Source organism: Crocuta crocuta, unplaced genomic scaffold (assembly GCF_008692635.1).
Source record: "Crocuta crocuta isolate KB4526 unplaced genomic scaffold, BGI_CrCroc_1.0 scaffold221, whole genome shotgun sequence".
NCBI classification, from domain to species: Eukaryota; Metazoa; Chordata; class Mammalia; order Carnivora; family Hyaenidae; genus Crocuta; species Crocuta crocuta.
The window spans coordinates 4,272,303-4,298,546 of NW_027528610.1; the positions used below are offsets into that span (position 1 = coordinate 4,272,303).

At 44.2% G+C, this 26,244-nt stretch overlaps 1 protein-coding gene across 4 annotated transcripts in view; it reads left to right on the forward strand.

Moving 5' to 3' along the window:
• The window catches only part of STS (steroid sulfatase), a 158,309-nt gene that overhangs the window by 84,289 nt on the left and 47,776 nt on the right, over nt 1–26,244 (forward strand). For all 4 annotated transcript variants that reach the window (XM_077754704.1, XM_077754702.1, XM_077754701.1 and 1 more), the window contains one exon: nt 10,967–11,103. In XM_077754704.1, the coding sequence (XP_077610830.1) occupies nt 10,967–11,103 (137 nt within the window). The remainder of the gene's footprint in view (nt 1–10,966; nt 11,104–26,244) is intronic.

Genomic DNA, 26,244 nt, shown 5'->3' on the forward strand with positions numbered 1-26,244 from the left:
CTGGGTGGCTTAGTCGGTAAAGCGTCCGACTTTTGCTTAGGTCATGATCTCGCGGTTCGTGGGTTCGAGCCCCGCGTCGGGCTCTGTGCTGACTGCCAGCTCAGAGCCTGGAGCCTGTTTCAGAGTCTGTGTCTCCCTTTCTCTCTCTGACCCTCCCCTGTTCACGCTGTCTCTCTCTATCCTAGAAATAAAATAAAAATATTTAAGAAAAAAAAAGAAGTGAAATAAATGCTAATAATTTTCAGTTGAGCTTAATAAGGGATATCTCTTGTATCTTTAGCATTGAGTCTACTAGAAAACAAATGCAAACTTGGACAAAGATCTGGAGTATTTATTTATTTAAATTTACGTTCAAGTTAGTTAGCATATAGTGCAATAATGATTTGAGTAGATTCCATGATTCATCCCCTACATATAACACCCAGTTCTCTTCCCAACAAGTGCCCTCCTTAATGCCCTTGCCCATTTAGCCCATCCCCCATCCCACAATCCATCTAGATCCTTCCATTTGTTCTCTGTATTTAAGAGTCTATTGTGTTTTGTTCCCCTCCGTGTTTATGTTATTTTTGTTTCCTTTCCCTTATGTTGATCTGTTTTGTATCTTAAATTCCTCATATGAGCGAAGTCATATGATATTTGTCTTTCTCTGACCAATTCTGCTTAGCATAATACAGTCTAGTTCTATCTATGTTGTTTCAAATGGCAAGATTTCATTCTTTTTGATTGAAAGTTACACTAAATTGTGTATATATACCACATCTTCTTTATCCATTCATCTGTTGATGGATTTGGGCTCTTTCCATTGTTTGGCTATCATCAATAGTGCTGCTATTAACATTGGGGTGCATGTGGCCCTTCAAACAGCACACCTCTATCCCTTAGATAAATATTTAGTAGTGCAATTGCTGGCTCATATGGTAGCTCTATTTTTAATTTTTTGAGGAACTTCCATACTGTTTTCCAGAATGGCTGCACCAGTTTGCATTCCCACCAGCAATGCAAAAGACATGCTCTTTCTCCACATCCTCGCCAACATCTGTTGTTTCCTGATGTTAATTTTAGCCATTCTGATGGGTGTGAGGTGGTATCTCAGTGTGCTTTTGATTTGTATTTCTCTGATGATGAGTGATGTTGAGCATCTTTTCACGTGTCTGTTTAGCCATTTGGATGTCTTCTTTGGAAAAGTGTCTATTCACGTCTTCTGCCCATTTTTCACTGGATTATTGTTTTTTCGGGTGTTGAGTTTCGTAAGTTCTTTATAGATTTTAGATTCTAACCCTTTATCTGATATGTCATTTTCAAATATCTTCTCCCATTCCGTCAGTTGCCTTTTATTCTTGCTGATTGTTTCCTTTGCCGTGCAGAAGGCTTTTATCTCGATGAGGTCCCTAGAGTTCTGTTTTCAATCTCTGATTTCACAGAGTGGTAAAATCTCATTTTTTGTGACTTTAACCAACTCTGATCTGCAAAGGGAAGTAACCATGACATCAGGAAGATGGGAAGCATGAGTAAACAAAGGAGATAACGTTGCCGTGCAGAGAATATGCCCTTACTGGAGGGTCATGGGGAAGTGCTACCTCTCCCATTTTCCATGGCATGCAGTTTTACAAGAAGTAGAGACTTCTTTTTGTAAGCACTGTTGTCATCATAATGCTGTAAAACCTGGGACGGCTGATAAATGTATCATTGGAAGACCTGACCTTTTATCCCGTTCCACTGCTGTTGATACTTGGCACAGTCGAAATCTTGAAATGCATTTACAGGGTCCCTTCGACCTAGCCTTTGACATTTCCAGCCAGACCGTGGTATAAGTGGCCATGATGAATAGCTGCGATTTGGCACAAACAATCTTCTGAAGAAAGAGATCGTGGGATGACTTTATTAGTTTAAGTAAGAGTTTAAGCTAGAAAGGAATGTGGGTGATATTGATTTTGATTCACAGGGAGAAAGGTACATCAGATTTACAATTAAGGGCAACACAAAGCAACCCACAGACGTGTTCAACAGCAGAAAGGTTAAGTAATTAAAGAATTGTCTTGCTTCTTAAGGGTAGATGCCCCCTGATTGGTTTCTACCTTGCATGAGCCAACAGGACACAGATATAGGAATGCAGCGGGTTTTGGCTCTTAGTATGAGCCTCCATGCCAGGCTGAGCATACCACAAGCTGAATATAGTCGTAGGAGGCTGCTTGCTTTTTGCGATACTCTGTCCAGGTCCACGGCATTCCTAACTGAAAAGGGCCTGGATGAAGGACTCTCAGACCTTTCTCCTTTCATCAAATACACACATCTCTTTTATGCCCTGGGATTATGACCTAAACTGGAATCAGGAGGTGCAACCTTTGGGATGTCAGGCATTGAAGCACAGGCTCACAGGGGTCCAGGCAGGCGAGGAAATTAGGAATGGGTCATATGGGTCTGGAAGCCCAAGGGAACTGGGTTTGGTTCAGCTCCTTCTGAGTGGTGACTTGTGGTCCCACAGAAATTCAGGCTGGTGCTGCTGACTTCTCACCTGTTGAAGAGAGGAGCTCCTGAGTGGCTCAGCTGGCTGAGTATCTGACTCTTGATTTCAGCTCATGTCATGATCACCTGGTTCATGAGTTCAAGCCCCATGTCGGTCTCTGAGCTAACAGCGTGGAGCCTGTTTCAGATCTTCTGTCCCCTTCTCTCTCTGCACCTCCCTGCTCACGCTCCCACTGTCAAAAATGAATAAACATTTATTTATTTTTTTTAATTTTTTTTAATGTTTTATTTATTTCTAGGAGAGAGAGAGAGAGTGAGCAGGGGAGGGTCAGAGAGAGAGGGAGTCACAGACTGAAACAGGCTCCAGGCTCCGAGCTGGCAGTCAGCACAGAGGCGGACGCGGGGCTCGAACCCACAAACCGCGAGATCATGACCCAAGCGAAAGTCAGACGCTTAACCGACTAAGCCACCCAGGCGCCCCAACATTTATTTAAAAGGAGAGAGGCATAAATGCCTATTTGTGAGAGGGAACTACTTGGGAGGAAATTGGGGAGGGGAACTTCCCAGTGTTTTAACGTTAGCTTGTTTTTTCGCATTCAGAACCACTGCTGAATGAATGAATTGCTATACTTTCTGTGCCTTAGAATAGACCCCATTTTACTTACTTCCCAGGCCCCTCTTTTCACGACCTTCATGGGCTTCTCTCCTTGTCCCTGGGCTGAACAATAGATGATCTGTCTTATATTGTCCATCAGAATCATAGCAGTTATTCTGAGCAGGGCAGATTTACTGTGATGGGGTGACTGTACTCTCTTGTTCTCTTTCTCTCCCCTTGGAGGGTCCATCTAAGGAGGCTGTCTGCCACATTTTGGGATGCTCTCCCAGTAACTGAAAAGAAATGTGATTGATTTTCCAAAGGCACTTTGGAGAATCCATTTCCTTTGTCAGAGTCTCATTTCCTATTGCAACAATTATATGCGTTTCTTATTTCCCATTACCTAAAATGCAGTGAAACGGTCGTATTTTTTTCTGCATAATCTCAGTATCTTGTACTCCCTGGGTTAGGATAATGAATGAATGGATGCCAGGATGCCAAGGAATTTATAGCTGGAAGCAGCAAAGAATCTTTCCTATACTGTTGTGTGGTGGGGCATGTGGGTGACCTTAGACACATGCGTTCAGGTCACAGTGGACTTGGGGAGTCGCAGGTGTGATGTGTAGGTTCAGAGTCCGGCATCCGCCATTGACTTCCCAGTGGCTACAGACCCATCTAACGTAAGGTAAGAGCCATGGACAAATTTGTGTGTGCAGAATTCTCGCACAGAGAGCTGAGCGTGAAAGTCAGCAGACGAAGCCAGTGTGGGCAGACTGGAAGGATGTGGGGAAAGACTGAAAGCAGGCAGCATTTTTTTTTGTTTTGTTTTGTTTTGTTTTGTTTTGTTTATTTATTTATTTCTAGAGAGAGAGAGACACAGCGTGAGGAGGGGAGGGTCAGAGAGAGAGGGAGTCACAGACTGAAGCAGGCTCCAGGCTCTGAGCTGGCAGTCAGCACAGAGCCCGACGCGGGGCTCGAACCCATGAACCGCGAGATCATGACCTAAGCGAAAGTCGGACGCTTAGCCGACTAAGCCACCCAGGCGCCCCAACAGGCAGCATTTTTTAAAGTCTCTTACACAGATTGGCTTTCAGACCTTTGTGTCCATTTTGTCTGCCTATGTTTTCTGGGGGAGAAGGTGGCTTCTAGTTTTCTTGTTCCTGTTTTTGTTTTTAAGCTCCATCTCCATTTTTCTGTGGCTCCAAAAGTAACGTGCTACTCTAAAATATTGAAGCAGCGTAAAAATGGGTATGTCGAAATTTCGAATGTTGAAATTGTTGCTGGTCTTCAGTCCTTCCCACCAAGTGCTTGCCTTCCCCAGCCCCAGATGCAGCAAAGCCTATGTGTTAGTGGTAGCTCTCTGGGTTTCTTTCCATATATGTGGGTTTTTATTTTTAAAGTTATTCCGATTTAGGGGTGCCTGGCTGGCTCAGTTGGTAGAGCATGCCATTCTTGACCTCAGAGTTGTGAGTTCAAGCCCCACATTGCATAGAGATTACTTAAAAATAAAATCTTTAATTTTTTAATGTTTTTTTTTGAGACAGGCAGAGACAGAGACAGAGCATCAGCAGGGGAAGGGACAGAGAGAGAGAGGGAGACACAGAACCCGAAGCAGGCTCCAGGCTCGGAGCTGTCAGCACAGAACCTGATGCAGGCTTGAACCCACGAACCATGAGCCAAAGTCAGACGCTTCACCAACTGAGCCACCCAGGCTCCACATAAGAAAACTTGTGCTTTTAGCTCATCTGACAAATACCCAGGACAAGTGTCTGCCATTGTCTAGTGTCCCATCTGTCGGCATATACAGGGAGAGCACCAACACGGATGTGTTTATGAAAGCATTTGCACGCACTGTCTGGTTGCATGAACCTTTGTAATCTGCCTCTCTCCAGGAGCAAGTTTTCGGCCCTGCAAGGTTGAGATTTGTTTGCCTTTATAGTTTTACCTTTATAGTTGTAGTCCCTTGTACCGTGTCAGCCGAACATTCTTCCAGTCAATGGGGTGTGCGTGGAGGCTACAAAAGAACATCTGGGTGTGTACATCTCTGTCTCATACACGGTGGCAGCCACTGGCCTCTGGCTGGATGACTAGTGATGCCATTCGCTGCCTTGTGCCTGCTGTAATCACCAGCATCCAAGGACTCTCAGAAAGAACCAGCGCACGCACCTGTGTGTCTTCCAGTCACACCCGACGCTGGCTCATGCTGGGACCTTGGTTGAATAAGAACAGTCAAGCATCGGATGAGGAATATTCTGTTCCAGACCTTCGCGGCGGACAGAAAAAAAAAATAACACCTTCACCATCTCCTTGTCTGTGTTTTCACTCTGCATTTATAGGATGTCAGTCTTTTGATTCTCGGATTGAAATGATTGCAGGTTGCTGCGGAGGCACAGAGCTGCCTTCCGTATTTTTACAAATACGGCGAAAGCATGTAGCGGCGGAAAGTTGTATCTTTTCACACAGCGTGTGAGATCGTGGCAGTAAATTTTCAAAGGCATTGTTTACCGACCTGCTGCAGCTCATAAAACAGGACTTAAGCTGTTATTGAGAAGTCTCCCTCCCGCCAACTCAAGGGAGTGTCGCGGAGGTTTCAGGGTTGTAGGGAAGGGAGGCCCAGGCATCCTCAGTGAGCCCAACCCGCCCCGTATGGCAGGCTGTTGCTCAGCCAGAATTCCTACCCCTGAGAGCCGGCTGTGATTGCGCCGCAGGGTGTGTGCAGGGCAGCCGCAGACTTGCGTGTGCCTGGCCCACGTCCCCACGCACGGTCCACTGTGCCGGTACTCCCACACGGTGAATCTCCGAGCCCTGGTCCACGTGACGTTTCCCAGTGTTGTTGCGGCATCTACTCCCTGATCCCTGGGCTTTGGCACCCAGCGCCATGCCTGGTGGCCGGGACGTGCAGTCTGCTCAGTGGAAAACCACTTCCCTGCAGAGAAGACAGACTTCTGGAACTCTGTGCAGTTTTATCGCACACGCACGAGTGGCCTTCTCCCCTCCTATGTCCCAGGAACAGAAGTCACGGTCCACGACTCAACTTGAACTCCGCAACGGTGCACGCCCCATCCGCCTGACATCTCTTACTACCCTCGTCACAAACGCCATGTATCCTGGGCTCCCTGATTTGCTTGTTGGGGCAACGTTATCCTTCATTGTTTTCGTTCTCGGCTCACATTTCAAAATACCTCCATCTTGGGATCCCACCAGTAACGTCAGCGGCTGGTCCACTCTTCTTCATCCTCGTATTTTTATATTTTTTTCTGAAGGTGTTGGGCACACAACACCTCTTCTTTCTTGGCAAATGCTGTTAGTCACATCTTGTATCTCCAGCTCTGACCATACACACGCTTGGAAGGTTGAATTTTAAGTTGTCTGTATCTATTTTCCTTAACTTTTAGCCCAAGTATAATAGCAGGAGAGCACAGGAGGGTGAAATTGTACCCAAACACAATGCACATGTCTATTTAGGGACAAGTGTAAAGAGTGTAATTCCATGTTGGTTGGGGGGAACGTGAGCCAGTTTTTAGGGTCCTCATCTGCTTCTTGAGAAGGAGGTGCAGTGTGTCCAAGCCTGAGTGCACTTCTCCCAGGGCTAGGATGGGGGCCTCACCGGCTGCCCTGTACGTCAGAGGTCCATGACCTGTCATGGCTTAGTGTCTAACAGGACATCCACCCTTACAGGTGGCCAGAGCGATGCCATGGCAGATGTGCTCACATGCAGGTTATCAGCTCAGAGATGGTGCCCGTGTGTCCATCTGAACATTAACACATCTTCTTTCCTTTCTGAGAAAGTAATGGGGAGAAGTTACGTAAACCTCGATGTTGTGGGTTTGGACTCTCACGCTAATTCCACTTTTAGGGGAGGTGGCACAGACCACATACAGCCTTTATGTTCATCTGCTGGCTGGTGTTTTTGTTTCTGTTTGGCTGAGTCATGAAAGACTTCACACGAATTAATAAGAATGTATACTGTCGTAAAGAGGAAAAGTGACAGAATTCAACACCAAGCCCTGGAACTGTAAAGCACCATATAAATGATCAACGATAACTGGCTCAATTTGATCTGGTTTTTGAGCATAGAAGGGACCCAGCACTTAGCGTGTGATGCTTTATGCTTATTTTCTGTTTCAAAAGATGAGAGTATCAGTGCAAGGAGCAACCTTCAAAGTCAAATGTGACAGGAGAAGGTCTGAGCGGTGACCCACAAGGCACTGGTTGGGCCAAAGGAACCCAAGCTGTAGGCACATGAGGAAATAAAAGTGCAGTTGGCAGAGTGTGCGTTCCTTTCTTTATCAGAGGTAGACTCATCAGTTTTGTGATACCCAGTTCTAAATTTGAGATGTTTTTGGTTATCATGAGGACTTAAGATACTAAATAAACATGTAAAGGCATCCTTGATTTCATTAAGTAGGTTATTTCTTGAGAGCTCTTGCTGACTGGCAAAGATTACAAACAGAAGGGACGGTCTCTTCAAAATGATCAGGAATTTCTGACTTAGAGTTTATATAGTATGACGTGTATACCTATACCAATAGGTGCGCATTTGTACATGTATGTATTTATATGTACACTAATACGTAGGTGTATATGTGTGTATGCATATACACAGCCTATACTAACATATGAGTTTATATGTGTGTATGTATATATATCTACACTAACAATATACGTGAATGTGTATATGTATACACACATCTATACTAAGAATATATGTATTTGGGTATATACATACACCTATACTAATAATATACACATAGGTGTATATGAGCATATATACCCCCTATGCCAATAGTATATGTATAGGTATGTATGTGTACATATATATATCTACATAGCTATACTAATAATAGATACATAGGTTTGTGTGGATGTGTATAGTATATACACCTATACTAATACATGTACACTATGTATACTAATATACTGGTATATGTATACTAATATACATACACTAATATATCTAAAGGTATATAGGAGTACGTATATACTACCTATGTTAATAATATATGTACAGGTGTATGTATATATATACACACACACACCACACACAACTACACTAATATACACATAGGTTTGTGTGTGTGTGTATATATGTATATATACAACTATACTAATAATATATTTGTAGTTGTATATGTGTATGTATACAGACAGCTATACTATTAATAATATATACATACACATAGGTTTATACATATACATGTACACCTATACCAATAATATATGTATAGGTGTATATGTGTGTGACTATATTTATATACACCTACATCTATACCAATAGTATATGTATAAGTTTGTGTATGTATTCACCTATACTAAAAATATATGTATAGTGTATATATATGTACACAATACAGCTGTACTGATAATATATATATGTGTATGTTTCTGCATGTGTGTGTGTATATATACACCTATACTAATAATATATATATAGGTGTATATGTGTATGTGTGTGTATATGTATGTATAGGTGTATAGGTGTGTGTGTATAAACTTATATTAATAATATGTGTATAGATGTCTATACACATGTGTAGATGTATTATATATACACACACACATATATACATGCATCTATGCTGATATATGTATAGGTGTACTGACGTGTATATATATATATGTGTGTGTGTGTGTATGTATATGTATACTGTCTATACTAATATATGCATAGGTGTTTACATATGTATATATATATATACACACACCTGTACTAATAACGTGTATACATTTGTAATTGCATATATACCCCTATACTAATAATATATATACAGGTGTATTTGAGTACATATATGTACTATCTATACTAATAATATACGTATAGGAGTATATGTGTACATACACACACACACACCCCTATATAATTTTATATATATATATGTATATGTGTGTGTTTACATACGTATATAAATACACCCACAGCTATACTAATAATGTATATATATTTTTTGTATGTGTATGTATATATACCTATACTAATAACATATGCACAGGTGGATATGTGTACAGATATATACATACCTATACTAATATATGTATAAGTAGGTATGCACACATATATGTATATATTCCTCCTAATAATATATATGGGTGTATATGTGTGTATATCCTATACTAATAACATATATAAGTCTACGTGTGCATACTAACACTAATAACATATGTAGGTATATATGCATATACTAATACTAATAATATGTATAGGTGTATAGTACCTATGTGTGTAAATGTATAGGCATACATCTAAATGGAAGTATATACGGATGTATTATTACATATGTAGGTGTATATATTACATAGGTATATGTGACAGTACCTACTGTGGAGCACCTTTTGCGCAAACCATGTTGCAGCGACGGATCCCTGCAGTTCTGGGAGTCCTGGCCGGACCCGAGGAAGCTGGGAGAGCTAATGCAGGTTTTCACTGGCTAACACAGATTTACCGAGTCCACACTACTTGCGAACCACCGTGCTGGTGTCTGCAGCACATATATGTCCGTGGCACGCCCCCGTTCGTGGTGTAGTGGGTGAAGGAAAACACGTAGGGGATTCTTGGTTTGTGCTCCAGATACTCTAGTAGGGTTTGCGTTTGGCTGTGCATCTAGTCCATTATTCATTCAATTGGTCCCAACAGCCTTCAGGAGGGCACTTCTTCAGTTCTCCCTTTTAGCTGAAAGGGAATTTCTGACGTTTTCCTGGATGAAGGTGAAATTTGAGCCAATTACATAAAACCAAACTGAAGCAACTGAGGGCATTTCCCAGAGGTCAGTGAGGTGTAAGAGGAGGTGGTGTGACTTCTTGAGCCCTCTCAGCAGACGCACGGGGACCCCCAAGGCCTTTGCACACTCACCAGGCCCGTGGCAACTGTCACAAGAGCCGCACATTGACAGTGACTTACAACTCTCAAGCAGATGTGTGTTCTCACTGATTGATTACAACAGAGGACATTTTTTTTTGCCTGGGTGTTTCAGCTGGCTAAGCATCTGACTTCAGCTCAGGCCATGATCTCATGGTTCGTGAGTTCAAGCCCCACATCAGGCTCTGTGCTGACAGCTCAGAGCCTGGAGCCTGCTTTAGATTCTGTCTCCTCTCTCTCTTCCCCTCCCCCACTCATTCTCTCTCTCTTTTTCTCTCTCTCTCTTTCCCTCTCCCTCCCTCCTCTCTCTCTTTCTCTCTCAAAAATAAAATAAACATTAAAATTTTTTTAAAAAAGAGTTACCTTTGCAATGGAAGGTGAGCAATATGGCGGAACCCAGAGTTGAACTGGCATTAGACAGGTAGATAGCTGTTTCTGTAAGAACTTGACAAATCAAGAGACAGTCTTTATAGCCGGTAACTTGGGTGTGTGTACATATTCCGAAAAGCATATGCTTTCGAAGGCCCTTGAATTGGTATTAATCACCATATCGAGAGGGAAGAGTATAATTCGGGAGCAAAGCAGGCCAGACCCCACGACATTCATTCCAGAGCTGCTTCCTCAGGGACTGTCTCAAGGGCACAGAGCCTCCGTCAGCCGGTCTGCACAGGGTAACCATCAGTCCCTTCACAGGCACGCTGTGAAGACTTCTGTTTCTTTGAATAAAATGTATGATACTGGGGGTGCCTGGGTGGCCCGGTCAGTGACCTGTCTGGCTTCAGCTCACGTCATGATGTCACGGTTCGTGGGTGGAGCCCTCCATTGGAGTCTGTGCTTGTGGTGCAGAGCCTGCGTGGGATTCTCTCTCCCTCTCTCTGCCCCTTCCCCACTCTCTCTCTCTCAAAAATAAACTTTAAAACATTTTTAAAAATGTACAATATTTGTTCCTTTGTGGAGCTTTCTGGCTTTTCAGATGGCATCATGGAGTAGTACTTTGATCCTACCGAGCACGTGGCAAACGTAATTACATCGCCGTGAACTTTCTCCTCCCGCAGGAATACCGACAAGCCGTTCCTGCTCACCCTGTCCTACCTTCAGGTGCACACGGCCCTGTTCGCGTCCAAGGACTTTGCCAGCAAAAGCAAGCACGGAGTTTATGGGGACGCCGTGGAGGAAATGGACTGGAGCGTTGGTATGTGTGTGCTTACGCTGTGCCCCCGTCGTCCTCTGCCTGCCTCCTCTCCTGTGAATTCCCACCCTGATGCCTTTAAAAACAGCAAACGTTTTTGTATTTTTCAAACACAAAGGTAACAAAACACTGTGAGACGTAAGAAGAACCTGTGGCCGAGCCCACAGTCAGACGTGAGCACAGCATTGTGTGCAGTGCAGTTAGATGACTGCCGGGCTTGGGGACGGAGCAGACCGCGGCCGCCTACAGCCCTGGCCGGCGGCTCGGGCCGTCAGCTGCGGGCTGTCCCGGGGGTCCGGCTCTCCGGGCTGCAACAGATCCCTGGCTTCCTTTCACGGCCTCTATTCCTCTCGCCGCCTCTCTGAGGACGCAGACATTGCCTGTTCTTTCTGTCCATTCTCCTCCTCCTGAAGCAAATTACTTGATTCCGCAGGAAGCTGCCATTTTCCCCAGAGGTGCTGGCAAGACTTACTTGAACCAATATATCCTCCACATCTATGGGCGGTGGTCCTGAGCCTGCTCTCCTTGATGTTCTCTGGCACAGCAGAGCCATCTCGGGTCTGTCCTGTAATGTCTAAGGGAAGCGAAGGAATGGAAAACCAGTGAGCCCTGAACTCGTCACTCACATCCCGTCTCTTCTGGTGACATCGTCTCTTGTGTTGAAATTGCGCAATCCTTACGGACAAAGTTGGACAAAATTGTCCAAATGTCACCAGTCAGGACGTTGCTTAGGATTTTTACGTGTTTGTTTTCTTTTCCTTCCCCTCCCCCCATCTTTCTCCGTTTCTTTTTGTGCCCTGAATTGGTAGTTTTTAACTTTTTCAGCTAGATCTTTTGGAAATATTGGAACATTGCCACGGAGCGTCTTTGTTCTTTGTTTCTTTTTTGGTTGATTTGTTTTAAGCAGCAAATTGAATGTGATGATGGTTGTGTACCGTGGTGATTACAAGAACAATTTTGTTTTGTTTTGTTTTGTTTTGTTAAATCTTGGAGCACTGTCTTAAAAAAACAAGAGGACTGGACCCTTATTCTAGCTTCTAGCTCTGTGTTTACTGTCTATGAATTTGAGAGATGTCTTAAATCTCTAGGGCTTCATGGCTATTGTCTTAACGTGAAGAATTCAGACGAGGTGGGTCCTCACTGTGTGTCTTCTCTGCGGCTCTGTGACTCCATAGACTAACAGAAAGCAGTACCTATGATAATTACTGGAAGACACGAAACCGGAACTTTCCCTCTCATAAGAAATACTAGACAAATCGAACGCACTGGGCCTTTTCCATATGTCAGGACAAGCTGCCTCTTTTCATTTTTGCTCCTTTAAATGTTGCATGTCAACCAGTTAGCATTTTCCACATCTTGGTAGTACGAATTGGTAGAAAGTTTTATCTCGTCAATGAGTGTTAGATTCCAAGTAGCAGGTTTCTCGTATGAGTCTAAGACGTTTGTTGGCCAGCAGGCAAGCCCATGCTGGTACCATCAAGCATACTGATTCTCTTCTATTTTGCTAAAATGCCACATGTGCCTACCCCGACCCATCAGAAAGTCTGACTTTGAGTGTTGTGTCTAGAACCGTTCTGTCTAGAACCTGGTTATGTCTTCAGTGAAACAGAGAGTATTTTTCATTCTTTGAGATCTGCATTAGGATGTGACTTCACACTTGCAGATGTTTCTGTTCCTTTGGCCAAAACATAAAAGCCTCCCCCTAAGCCATGACATTAATTTCCTGGGACACGTCTGCTGTCTTACAAATCCAGCACCTCCGAATGTGTTGAATTCCTACTTTCCAAGAAGAGCCTTTCCCTACAGCACCATGGGACCACCACGTTCTCAACTGTGTGATAAAATGGGGACGTTTGCTTTAAAATGATGCGACCCACACAGAAGTCACTTGAGATAGGAGTGGGTAGGTGAGGAGGGCACATCTCCGTCATTCCAGGCATTTTCTTTCAAAATTTGTGGAGGCACCAGATTCTACGGAGGATGGCTTTCTCTACCACGGGGCTCTCTGTCCCCCTAAAGGCATATTCACAGCAAAAGCACCTTTGTTATTAAACTGTGCTGCACGGCCATTCCACACCACATCCGTGTGTCCGTTGCCTTATTCTTAGCCTGTGATCACGCTGTGGTGCACTGCTGTAATCACTGGGGGTAGTGAGCACACGGACTTGGTGTGAGGGCCACAGAAGGAGCCATGCAGAGACACCACGTGGGTGGCTAGCCCTGGAACCGTATTCCCTCTAAGTAAAATGCAGGGTGGTCCTCAGTAATGTCAGTCACTGCCTGCTCAGCGGGCGCCCCCCGGCCAGCACTGGCCTGTGCACACATTCCCTCCTGGGCGCCGTGGCCGGTCTGTGCGGCAGGAAGCATGACCTTCGTCTCCGTGAGGCGGGTGAGGCGGGTGAGGCAGGTGAGCATTGTCGAAGGCCAATACGCCTACCTTGGGTGTATTGATTACAGAATTAATAGTACGGGATGAGCAGGAACCCAGCTGCAGGCGTTGGCCCGAGTGTGAAGTCTGCAGTGCCTTGTTTCCCACTCTGCCTATGATGAGAAAGGCTTCCTCATAACACGGTATATGCTGTTTCACAGGGAAATATTTCACAGGGAAATAGCTCATGCCTTCCTTGTGTGCGTTTATTGAATGCTTACTGTGTGCCTAATTTTTTTTTTTTGAGAGGGGGAGTGTGATAATGATAAGTCCCTTGACATAGGGGAATTTAGGAACCACTGACGGATTTAAGATTCTTCCAGGAGGTGTCATAATAACACAGAACAGGGAGCCATGGATGAGTGTCCCGGTGAAGATGCAGATAAAGCGCGTCAGAGTTTGGAAACAGGAAGGGTGGGCATCAGAGGCCGGTGGACACAGCCCACCGTGATACCTCAGCAGGACCACTACCAGTCAGATCCTGTGGGCAATCAAGGCATGACTGCAAGGTGGTATTTTCAATTCCAAGTAATTCTTTTTTTTATTTTAACTTTTTAACGTATATTTATTTTTGAGAGAGAGAGAGAGAGGGAAGGAGTGCATGAGCAGGGCAGAAAAAGAGAGGGAGACACAGAATCTGAAACAGGCTCCAGGCTCTGAGCTGTCAGCACAGAGCTCGATGTGGGGCTCAAACCTATGAACCGTAAGATCATGACCTGCGCCAAAGTCAGACTGAGCCACCCAGACGCCCCCCCCAACCAAGTAATTATTTTTTTTAAGTTTTTATTTATTTCGAGGGAGAGAGTGAGCACATGGGGAAGGGTCAGGGATAGAGAGAGAGAGAAGGAGAGAAAATCCCAAGCAGGCTCCATGCCGCGGGTGCAGAGCCCAACATGGGGCTTGATCTCATGAACTGTGAGATCATGACCCGAGCCAAAGTGAGACACTCAGCCAACTGAGCCACCTGGTGTCCCATCAATCCCAAGTAATTCTGAAGCAGCAGAGCTTTGAGGAGGAACAAATGGGCAAAATCACGGTGTTTTCAAATGTGCACCAAGTATTTGGGGGGCATGGCATTCTGGCTGGTTTTCTTCCCCTGGAAATGAAGTGATACTTACTGGACACCTATGAATGGGAAAGTGGCAAAGAAAGGTAGAAGTATGGAGGTGCTTCCCCCCAGTGGTTTCTTATCTGTGGTTTGTCCCATCCCAGGGGACACCTTCAGTCTGTCAGGTGGAATTTGCATACAGTCAGCATTTATTTAGAACCCCGTGCTATTAATAGAGCCACAGGAAGGAATCATAAATCAGCACTTGCTCAGGATTCAACCAGCAAATTCTCTATGCTACAAAGAGAAATGCAAGTCAAGAACAATGAGGTGGGGGCACCTGGGTGGCTTAGTTGGTTAAGTGTCCGACTTTCGCTTAGGTCANCAGTGGCTTATGTAGGATTTTTTTCTTTCAAACAAAAAACGTGAAGCTTTTTCTTTAGTAGAAGCACCCACCATCATGGCGACATTGAGAAGTGTTGTGAATTGCTCAGCATCTGTGAGGTGGTACCCCCTAGTGGCTGTGTGTGGTACAGCGGTCCTCAGTTTCTCCATCCCTTTCCATCTCTGGGGCTGGCCAGTGCCACCTTCTGTGAGTGCAGGGACAGAACACACAACCAACCTAATGGAAAAATAACACACAGGTTCATAAAGACCAGCTGGGGGTAGGGTACAGGGTGAATTCATCTTTTCTATGCCTGACATATAGTTAAGCACACGCCATGCAGTAATGATGGCCGCACATCCAATTCTACTTGAGAAATGGCAAATGAATTGGAAGGTTTCAAGAGATCAGGATAGTGACTAGGACCTCAAGTAACACAAGAAAAAAACTCTGCAAATGAGCCTTGGATGTTGGTCAAAGCCCCTCAAACGTACAACGTAATTCGAACAAGCATTTGGCTTATTGGGCATGAGTTTAATGGATTATCCATTTCAAAATGGACTCTTTCTAGGACTGTAGTGTTAGAAATGCTGTGTGCTGTGAATAACTTCTCAGTAGGTATGTTTGCCTGGGTGAAAGTGCTCTGGTTGCATTCATGTGGAAGACATTTGCCTCTAGAAGGCTGCAGACCAGGGGCAAAGGAGGGGCTCAGAAAGTCTTTTTTTTTTTTNGTATCCCTTGGGTAAATTCCTAGCAGTGCTATTGCTGGGTCATAGGGGAGTTCTATTGTACTTCCAAGGTGAACTCATGGGGGAAAGGTGCCTGGTACTGACAAGCCCCTGTCCAGGGTGCTGAAATTGCTAGTCATACTTGGCTTTCTCTTACATATGTGGATAATGGTCCGAACATGGGAGTAGATAAGATTGCTTTGCAAGCGTGTTGGAAGCAGTTGCGTAATTTGTGACTCAAGGTTTACCTCCATTGAAATCCAAGCTAAAAGTTTACAAATGAACTTTCATGTTTCTACTTCTCAAAAACTAGCATCACAGAGTCTAAGAAAGCAATGGCAATATTCTCTTTGTCATTCTTTTGTTCTCTAACGAATGTAATCTGGGCCCTAACACTGTGTATTCCTTTGGGATTCAACACATCAATTTTCTGTCCTGAATTTTTTAAACGCTCCTTTTCTTGATAAATGGAGTCTCTTCTAAAGCGTGAAAATAATGTGCTCATTTCTGATGCATTTTGAAAATGGAAGGCCAGGTAGAACATTCAAATGAAAGGCAAAATAGGAAGAATTCCCAAAAGAAAAACAAAAGAACCCCTGATACTGAGAAGGGAGGGTAGGAGAAGTGAGGGTATCAGAATTCAGGGGTAAAGAACCCTTCAAAGGGCAATCAACTCCTACCCAGGTGAAAAGTCACAAGTGTATTTAGCCACTATAAACTGTAGTGTTGTAAGAGATTGCTGAGCGAGTGATATTTAAGGAGTTTGAAGTCAGTGTGGTTGGATATTCCTTCAGGAAGCATGAGGGATGTGGGCAGAGGGGTGGCTTATAGGACTGTGTCTGCTCAGGGGGAGACCAGGAGTCAAATGTTGGCTCTGGGTGTGGAACTAGGTGATTTTCAGGCCAATGCAGAGGCAGTAATAAAGATCATTGAATTGACCGATGATTGAAATTTTGCCAGGGAGTATCACAAAAGACATTTCAGCATTGGAGATTGGTGCATTGGCAAGGGAAAGACCCAAGTGTCAGACCACAGCATAAGAATGAGGAGATTGGGGGAGGGGTACTGGTGGCTTGGGAGTTGATGGGTTGTAGGCCCAAACAAGATAGTAGGGAAGGTTTTGGAAGCCTGGGAAGAGGTGAAAGTGTTTATATGGCAGGGATAGAATCATTCTACCCATTCTGGGTATGCACAGGTATGTGGCATGCTCATAGGTGACTGGATAAAGGACTAGAAGTCAGTCTCCTTGTGTTGAGCACATTAAAGGACTGGAAAGCCAGGCTGTTTCACTGGCTCTTTCCTTGTGACTGCACAAGCCTCAAAGACACCAAGCTCAGCTGTCCTCTGATTGGGATGGCTGATTATCTTTACTCGCTTTCAGGGTGGAGGTTTATGGCCGGGCAGGAGCACTCAATGAATGATGGTGTATTTTGCAGGGAGCAATGTAGAGCTGTTATGAACCACACATTCATTAAATGTGCTTCCGGTTTTATCAAATAAACAGTCACTGGAAACTTGAAACTTATTTTAAGAGTTGGTCACCAGTCTAAATTTCCAGGTTTTTTAGCAGGCTTCAGGGACTAAGGGAAGTGGTCTATACACACTAAAGCATGCTGGCTTCCAGCTCTGTGCAGCAAAGCCCTATCTGTCAGCTCCCTGGCACGAAAGCAGTATCAAGAAGAAAATGCTCATAACACATGACTCATTGTCACCTTGTAGCTGCAGCACACATCACAGTGAACTGTGCTGGGGACAGTTCCTACTTATAGGCAGTGGGAAGCAGAACATGGAAGCATTTGTTATAACACTCTTAAGCTTCTCAAATAGAGCAAGTACACCCTTCATTCCTGTGCAGCCAAGGTTGGATGTCATGTGAATTCTTAAACATGTTTTTAATTTGCATTGTATTTAAAACTCTGCACCGTAGAGTTTAAATAAAAATAAATAAATGAAGCTAGGTGGCACTGGCTCCAAGAGAGACAGAATGATGGAGAAGAACAGGAAGCCCAGAAAGAGAATCTCATGTAAATGTAGATGTGGCCTTTCAAGGCAGACAGCTAAGAATGGATGATACATTAATTGCAATACGATAATTAAATTTTGGGAGACATTATAATTACTTTACTGGTGCCTGGCACTCTGGTGTTTTGCATGCACTTAAAAGAGAGAATGATGCTGGTAGTGATGGTGATGATGATGATGATGATGACGACGATGATGTTCATGATGATAGTGATGATGATAATGCTGGTGGTGATGATGGTGGTGGTTATGATGATGGTGATGATTATGGTGATAATGATGATGATGGTGATGGTGGTGGTGGTGGTGGTCATGGTAGTGAGGGTGATGACGATGATGGTGATGGTGATGATGATGATGGTGGTAGTGATGATGGAGGTGATGGTGGTGATGATGATGATGGTGGTGGTGATGATGATGGTTCTGAGCGTGATGATGATGGTGGTAGTGATAATGATGGTGATAGTAATGATGATGATGGTGATGATGATAATGGTGGTAGTGATGATGGTGGTGATGGTGGTGATGATAAAGATTAATGAAGAACATGAGGGTGTTGGTGATGATGTTGTTAGTGAAGAAAGTGATAATGAAGGAAAAGGTGAAAACAACAAAGCTGAAGAGAAGAGGGAAAAAGTGATGACGGTCCAGATAAATAAGACCGTTTTTCAGGGAGCTATCACTTAGAAAACTAAAGTAACTGACCAGAGGACTTGGAGGTGACATATGGCACCAAAAATATTAATCTGCTTCTGTGCTAAGTTGCTGTGCCCAATTCATGTAAGTGAATACCCCTTGCAGATTGAATTTGGAAAAATGACCCATGAAAGAATGCAAGAATATATATTGGGCTTTATTTGTCTGATATATCATTGAGCAGACTCTTTCTAAACTTAAAAGCAAAGAAATAAATGATCAAGAAAAAGATTGCTATATTTAACTACATAAAAACTAAAATTTCCTGATGTCAAAAAAGATAGCAAACTAAAAATACCAGTGACAAACTAGTGTAAAAGCATGTGCAATATCTACATCAAATAAAGAAAATCTTTGAGGTGTAAAAGGAGCTTGTTCAAAGAAATTGATTAAAAGATAAATACCAGAAAAGGGACTTAGTTGTGCCAGTGTATTGTGTCAGTTCAGTGTACCATTGGTAGCATTAAGTGTTATGATTCCTAAAATAATATGATGATGAGGAGGAAAAGGATGATGATAATAACATCCCCCAAACTCTTTGCTAATATGAGTGAAATGGGAAACCTATTAAAATTACATATGCCACATTATATTGAATCCTAAGGAGGGTAGACATTTCTGTTGGCTTTTATTTTTTTGTAATTGAACAAACAAAATCTATCATCATTTATATGGCAGGGTCAGTGCATTTTCTTAAGCCCCTACTCCAGGGGTGCCCTGATAAAGAGCTAAGTAAGGCTGCCAGGTGTTTTACACATTGCCTATGCTTAACTGTACCACTCTGTTTATGTACAAAGCATACTTTAAATATTCAGCCAGCACTTTCTATTTCTGAATCCCAAGGCGCCCATGACACAATTATTAAAACTCAACTCAAGCAACAAATTGGATTTTATTTTCACACTGGTGCTTTTCTTCATCGAAAATTCCCTTTTGGAATTTTCAGAAGACTTTAACTTGCCTGGATGTGTGTGTGTGTGTGTGTGTGTGTGTGTGTGTTTACATGAGGTCCTTTTGCACTGCCTTTGCCTTCAATTTCATCCTAAATAGCACACTTTAAAAAATGCATGAGTTTGTAAAAATCTGCTTAATTCAATAACTTCAGTATGGATGCTAATTCCCCAAAGGGGAAACTGATGGTTAAAAAAAAAAAAAAAACAACCTCTACTGGTTTATCCCAGATTATCAAATGTTGGGTATATGCGTGGAATGGCACATTAGCTCTGAATCAGATAAAATATGACCTCCAATCTTGTCACTGTAAGCCCTTGTTACAGAGATCATCATGAAATAGAGCCCACAGACAGACAGGGAAGTTTGACAGGGTCTGATATCACAACACTTCTGCCTAATGAACACATTTTTTATTCCATTGGCTCTAGCCAGGAGAGGAACGAGGGAATTTTCTTTACAGACCACCATTTACCTGAATGTGATACATAATAAGGTTTTTTAAACTTCAGGAAGACATCTAGGAAGTGAGGATAACCCATAAATCATAAAGGGATGTCTAATACCAACCCATCTATGTATAATTTTCTCTCCATGGTCATCAAACCAATTTAACCAAGAGACAGTATGAAAAAAATCACATGTTTGATTTGCAAAGGTGGATACTAAGCTTTAGGACATGTGCAAAAAAATTTCAGGAAATGTGCAGTTGAGCTACTTGGGAGCGCTTAATGTATACTTTGAAAATACAGGGCTTCCTCAAAATCGTATATGTGATGTTGCTCCTGGAATATAATTTTATTGAGGTGCATACACCTTCCAGGCTTGAAGGGAAAAAATGACTTTATGATAAACGAAAATAAAATCGCCTGTGCCAAGATTTTCCATTATTGTCACTTTCTGAGATGTGTGTTGGAGGACCCTTTTATGAGCGACAGTTTGGAGGACACAGTAGGAATGAGATGCCACTGAGTGACCTTCAATCTTTCTTCTTTCTGTGCCCCTGTGTTGGGGCATTTTCTGTGTATGTGGGGCGTTTCTGTCCATGCAGTGTCTGTCCAGCATCAGGACGAGCCAAGAGCTGAGTCCTCCGTGCACATAGATCAAGAACAGAGCTTGGAGCTGTCTGTCCATCAACGTCTCCATTTTTGCAAGATGCCTTTGCCATATATATTTTTTAATTTTAATGTTTCCCTCATTTTTTGTAATTCTTTGTCTAATTGCCAAAATAATCCATAGTCTAAAAATCAAAGGATACACACACACACACACACACAACAGAAAGGAAGTGCCTTTAGTGACCCCACCCCTGATGAGCAGCCTTGTTGATAGTTTAGGGTGTAAGTTTCACCATTTGTATGTTGCCAGTATGGTATAATAATATGAAAACATGGTCCTTATTAAGAGGATTTTATACACACTCCACACATTTTTGTATAGTTTCCTTTCTCACAGAAGTATATAGTGGGATATTTTCCAGTGTCAGCCTTGCAGTTTGTACGTACATTGTCTTTCTTAGACGATAACTTACTGAGCCGTTCCTCTGGGAGGGACAGGGGAGTTGCCCACCAGCTTTTTGTTTTTCTGTTTCCAGCAGTGCAGTGGTGAATATTCTTCTCTGTATATTTCTGTGAATTGGTGTGAGTATTCTTGAAAGAAACGTTTCCCAAAATTAAAATGCTGAATCAAAGGGTATTTAAAATTGAATTCTAGTAGATATTGCATAAAACATCTTACTCTTTTATCACCATCAATGGTGGGGCAGTCATTGATGATTTGTGTAAATTCTAATTTTCTCATAATGCTAATAACTCCAGTATAATGACTCTGAAAGGATGTTTACTTCTATATTTGTCGGGTGAAAATGCTATTTAACTATTGCAGTTTCCCTTCCTGTTGCACCTGTCATTGCAAAACCTCTACATTTTCATCCATGGTTGTGGTTTTTTTTTTCCCAAAGAATTCCATTTTCATATCCCTTGAGCACTTTTCTATTGGGTTGTCCATCTTTTTCTCATTGATTTGTTTGAGCTCTTTATATATTAAGGACATTAATAGTTTACTTGTTGTATGTTACAAATATTTTTCCTGCTTCTTTATTTGTCTTTTCATTTTATTTATAGACTCTTCCGTGGTGAATTTCTGTGGTTGAATGTGACAGCCTCTCCTTTGTGACTTTGGGGATTGACAGTGAGCTTTAAAAAGGTCTTCCCTGCCTACTGAATTATGTGCCTTTTGTCTTATGTTTCCTCCAGATATGTTTATGGTCTCACATTTTGCAGTGAGATACTTGTATGGAAAGGAACATGTGTGTGTGACCACATGTTCTCATTTGCTCATTATTATAGCTGTCAGTCTTGGGTAGTCACTGCTCTTGGCTAGTGTGGGATTGACCTCGGAGAACTTCTGGAAGATGAGTTGTGGTGCCCAGGGCTATACTTTGCCTGTAGGCAGCAGGTAGTAGGTCAGAATCTTTCTGCAAGGTGTGTGTAGAGTTCACGCTAATGAGGCCCCTATGGCCACAGTAAGCCAGGTGAGTGCAGTGCAGTGGTCCCTTCTCACGGTGACTGGCAGGGTGTGAGTCATCAGGCAAGGTGTGCTCTCTGAGCGGGCATTGGTGATGGGCTCACACCTGTGTTGTCGGCCCTGGATTTGGTGCGAAAGCGTATTAGGGCGTCCAGGGATGGCGGTGACACGCCCTTCACTGAAAGTTTGTTCCTCCTGACCAGGGACACAAAGCATTCAGATCACACGGGGAGGGGCTGTCCACAAATGCCCCTGAAAGGAGATTTCTGCTCTGCTCCCCAGTGTCTTCCTGGCCAGCGAAGGGGGAGCAGGTGGCTGATCCCACGCGGCCTCCTTCCCACACCTGTGCTCACACTACCGTCCTGAAGGTCCAGGTGTGCACCTGGGACCCCGCTGTGGTTTGCCTGGAGAGTTTAAAATGACGTTCCTTCCAGATTAGTTTTGCTTTCTTTCTTTTTAAATTTTTTTAATGTTTTATTCATTTGTTGAGAGATGGAGAGAGACAGAGTGCAAGTGGGGGCAGGGCAGAGAGAGAGGGAGACAGAGAATCAGAAGCAGACTCCAGGTTCTGAGCTGTCAGCACAGAGCCTGACACAGGGCTCGAACCCACAAACCGTGAGATCGTGACTTGAGCCTAAGTCGGCCACACTCAACCGACGGAGCCACCCAGGCGCCCCTTGTTTCACTTTCAAAGAGAGTTAGGAAAAGGGAGGAGGGAGAGACTAGTGTGTGTCCACACTGTTTCCGGCATATTCAACAACCAGTGTTAAAACTATATTGATTTTTACACTCAGAACAGGGGGGAAAACATCAGAGGTCATTAGAAGACATTTCTACCACATTACTGAACGTATGATTTAACCAAACAAGCAGTTTGTGATCTGGCCCTGTCTTCCATCTAACAAGACTGCTCTTGAAAGGCTGCTGGGGACGGAAACAGTTCTCGGCCGTGTGAAATTAGAGGCGTGGTATCAGGTGCTCGCCTCCCTCCTGGGCTCTCCCGGTTTCCTCTGCCCCTAGACCAGGTCCTATCACCAGAGCATTACCACACTCCCCCCGCCATAATGACACTGACGCTCTCATAATAAGCGTGCACATCTTCCCTTCGGGCCACTTTCTCCCTCCGGGCATCCTGCATCCGTAGTAATCCTCATTCAGGCTCTCCGGATGGGACTGCATTTTGCCAATACGGAAACCGAGGCACACGGAAGGGAAGTGGCTTGCCCCGGCGAGCTCTCACAGCAGGATTCAGACCCTGGAGCGTGACTTTAGTCCCCGGGCAGTATTCACTGGGACGATGGCCCCAGGACATGCAACTTCTGCTTGTTGGTGGCAGCAGGGGTGCTGGGGAAGGGAGTAGACTCTGGGGCCAGATTCTTGACATGCGGCTATACCCCCAGCACCCCCTGGCTGGCAAGCCTGGGCAGGTTACCCATCTCACTGGGTCTCTATTTCCTCATCTGTAAAATGGGGTTATACCTCATTGCCGGGAGATCTTGAAGCGTCCCTGGGATACAGATGTGTGCTGTTGTTATTATGATGGCTACATGTACACCTTGCACTGACTCCCTTCTCTCATTGTGTAGAGATAGGAAGCAGGTGGCTGTAGGTGTCCTGGGGCACAGGTTCATGTGTTATGTGGGTTTGATATCTCCCCATGTGAGATGGGACGAACAGGATCTTTCCATAGTCTCTGTCTTCTGAGGTCATTGGAACACGTCCGTCTGCCTGCAGTGTGAAGGAGCTGTATCTCCAGCAAGCCTTGTGGAGTGGGAGTTCAGGTGGCTCAGAGTCTCCTGGTTGCTGACTGTGTGTGCTCTGAGGTGCTTGGTAGGCTCACCCACTGGAGACACATCTTCTCAATATGGCGGCTGGAGCTCCAGACTGGTGATGGCTTAGTGCTCCTCTGTTAACTGAGACTTATAAGCCTTTGGGAAGGAAAGCTTCTTTATGGCAGGACTCTGTACGTCATTTTACTTGCTCCCAACTAGTAGAAAAAAAGGTGAAGATAGATCATAAAATAGCATGCTTTTGTAAACAACAACTTCTCAGTCCAAAATAGATCTTTCCAGTGGGTGTTCCAAGGCACCACTGAAGCCAATAATTGAAATGGTCACAGACCTCTGTCATTTGTGGAGTCAGGGTATCATTCCTTCAAGGTCACTAACGGCAGGCGTACCCATTTGGCTTCTGATGCTTATCAGTTCCTGAAGTTGGAAAACAAACACTGAGTGACATTCACCTACAGTCTCCCCTTTGAGTCAGTCGTGGCAAAATGTGACTTCTGCCCGTGTTCACATTTCTGGTTAGTAGAAAATGGTTATCGAAAGAATACTGTTGTCATAATATTTTTCCTTTCGGAAGTAAGACAATAGTCAGGAGAGAACAAGTACGACAAAATTACAGCATTTTACGTATTTTAACTTTAATCACGGGAAGGTAAAATTGGCTGTCAGATACCTTTGTCGTGTGGCTGTTTGTTTCCTGCCAAATTTCGTCAGTAACAACCGTCTTATAAATGCATTTATGCATCTGAATTTGAGCAGGTAAATATGCCGTACTTTAGGAAGAAGAAAAGCTACAGAAAATGAGCTTCTCTGACAGTCTCCGAGACTTTGCGTACTGACTTTAAGAAAAACATTTCGCTTTGTTTATACAAGTTGACGTTTTGGGTTTGCTTCATGCTCCCTTGCGCTAAGCAAAGTGGAGGAAGGAAAGGAAAGGGACATAATGACTTATTTTGAAATGGAAGGAACTGCCCTATTCACAAATAGGATAGATGCTTCCTTCTGAGAAATGCATTGTCGTGTCATCCGCAGGGGCTTTCTGAGAGGGCGTCCCAGTGGGAGAGGGGGGTGGTCTGAACAAAACACAGCTCCTACAGCACTGGCTGCAGAGGGTTGTGGTCCATTACATTGGAGAAGAGGAAGGGAGTCCTTGAGCAAAACAGTGTAAATAGACTGAGGACGGCCATAAGTGTTGGTGCACGTGGATGGAATCCAGAGGGTAGAGGATACACTCATGTACACTATTTGCGTGAGCACATGCAATCCTGAGCTGAGAGGGACACACTGCGTATCTCCTTCCCTCCTGCCTCACCCAAAGTAAGGAATCACGTCGCTAACTGGGCTCTGCCTCCTTTGCTCCGTCGCTGTGTTTTGAGACCTGCCTGTGTATTTCACGCCGTGTGCCACACTGGCTGTCCTCAGAATGGCCATTTCCTGGACTGGGGTCTTTATTCTCTGGGAAGAAAGCTTTGGATCCCTCTGCCTGTAGTAGCTTTGTGGGCTCCCCCCGAGCACTTCCTAATGTGGACGACGGCTCTTCATGGCTGCTAGACAGGTCTAGGTAGCAGTAGAAATGGAAGTCATTGGTCAGGGTCAGCTCTTCCCAGGCTCCCCGTCTGAAATGCCAGTTGCCCGCTCTTTGGTATCAGTTTCTCTTTCTGCTCTGAAAGCCACCACGGGAGAAGTTGGAAGCCTTGCTCTTGTTTCAGGAGGAAGATGACATCCAGGTCTGTGGCTGTCGAAACGCTGGCAGTCAGCCGCCCCACAAATCTCCCTGGCTCTCTGTGGCCGTCTGCACGGCAGCATCAGACACCTGTGTGCTTGGGGAGCCTCCTGGCATTTGAGAGCTGAATCCCTCGTGCCCACTAGACATGAGCCCCCCAGACATGTTTATCAGGCTTCATTGCCCAGTGCTTTTTAAGGAGTAAAGGAATGGAATTCCTAACAGAGAGCCAACATGAGGACGGATGGGTGGTGAAAGACACAGGCAATTATGGCCTCAGGGATGTGAAGATGCAACCGTTCAGTCATGTCTCTCCCCCGTCCTGTGTGGGTGGCATTACTGGAGTTCTCTCTGTGTGCTCCTCCATGATCCCATCTGAACCATTTGCCTGCCCACCAGGTAGGTGGACGCGCTGAATACTTGGCCACGGTCAGTCCTGGGCTCTGCTGTCAACTGTGTTCATGCTTTTCATTTTTTATTTTTATTCATTTAAAGTTTACTTTTATTTCTTTTGAGAGAGAGAGAGGAAGTGGGGGAGGGGGAGGGAGAGAGAGAGAGAGAGAGAGAGAATCCCAAGCAGGCTCTACACTGTCAATATATGCGGGGTGCAAACTCACAAACTGTGAAATCATGAGCTGAACTGAAATCAAGACTTGGGCACTTAACCAACTGAGCCGCTGAGATGCCCCTCAATGCATTCACTTTATGGAGTGCAGAGTAGGGGATGCAGAAGGCCGGGGGGGAGGGGTGCGGCAGAACAAAGGCACGTCTGGTGATCCAAACGATATGTGCCGCGATATGTGGTTGGAAGTGCATCATGTGGAATATCGACCCTGGTTCTCCAAATTTA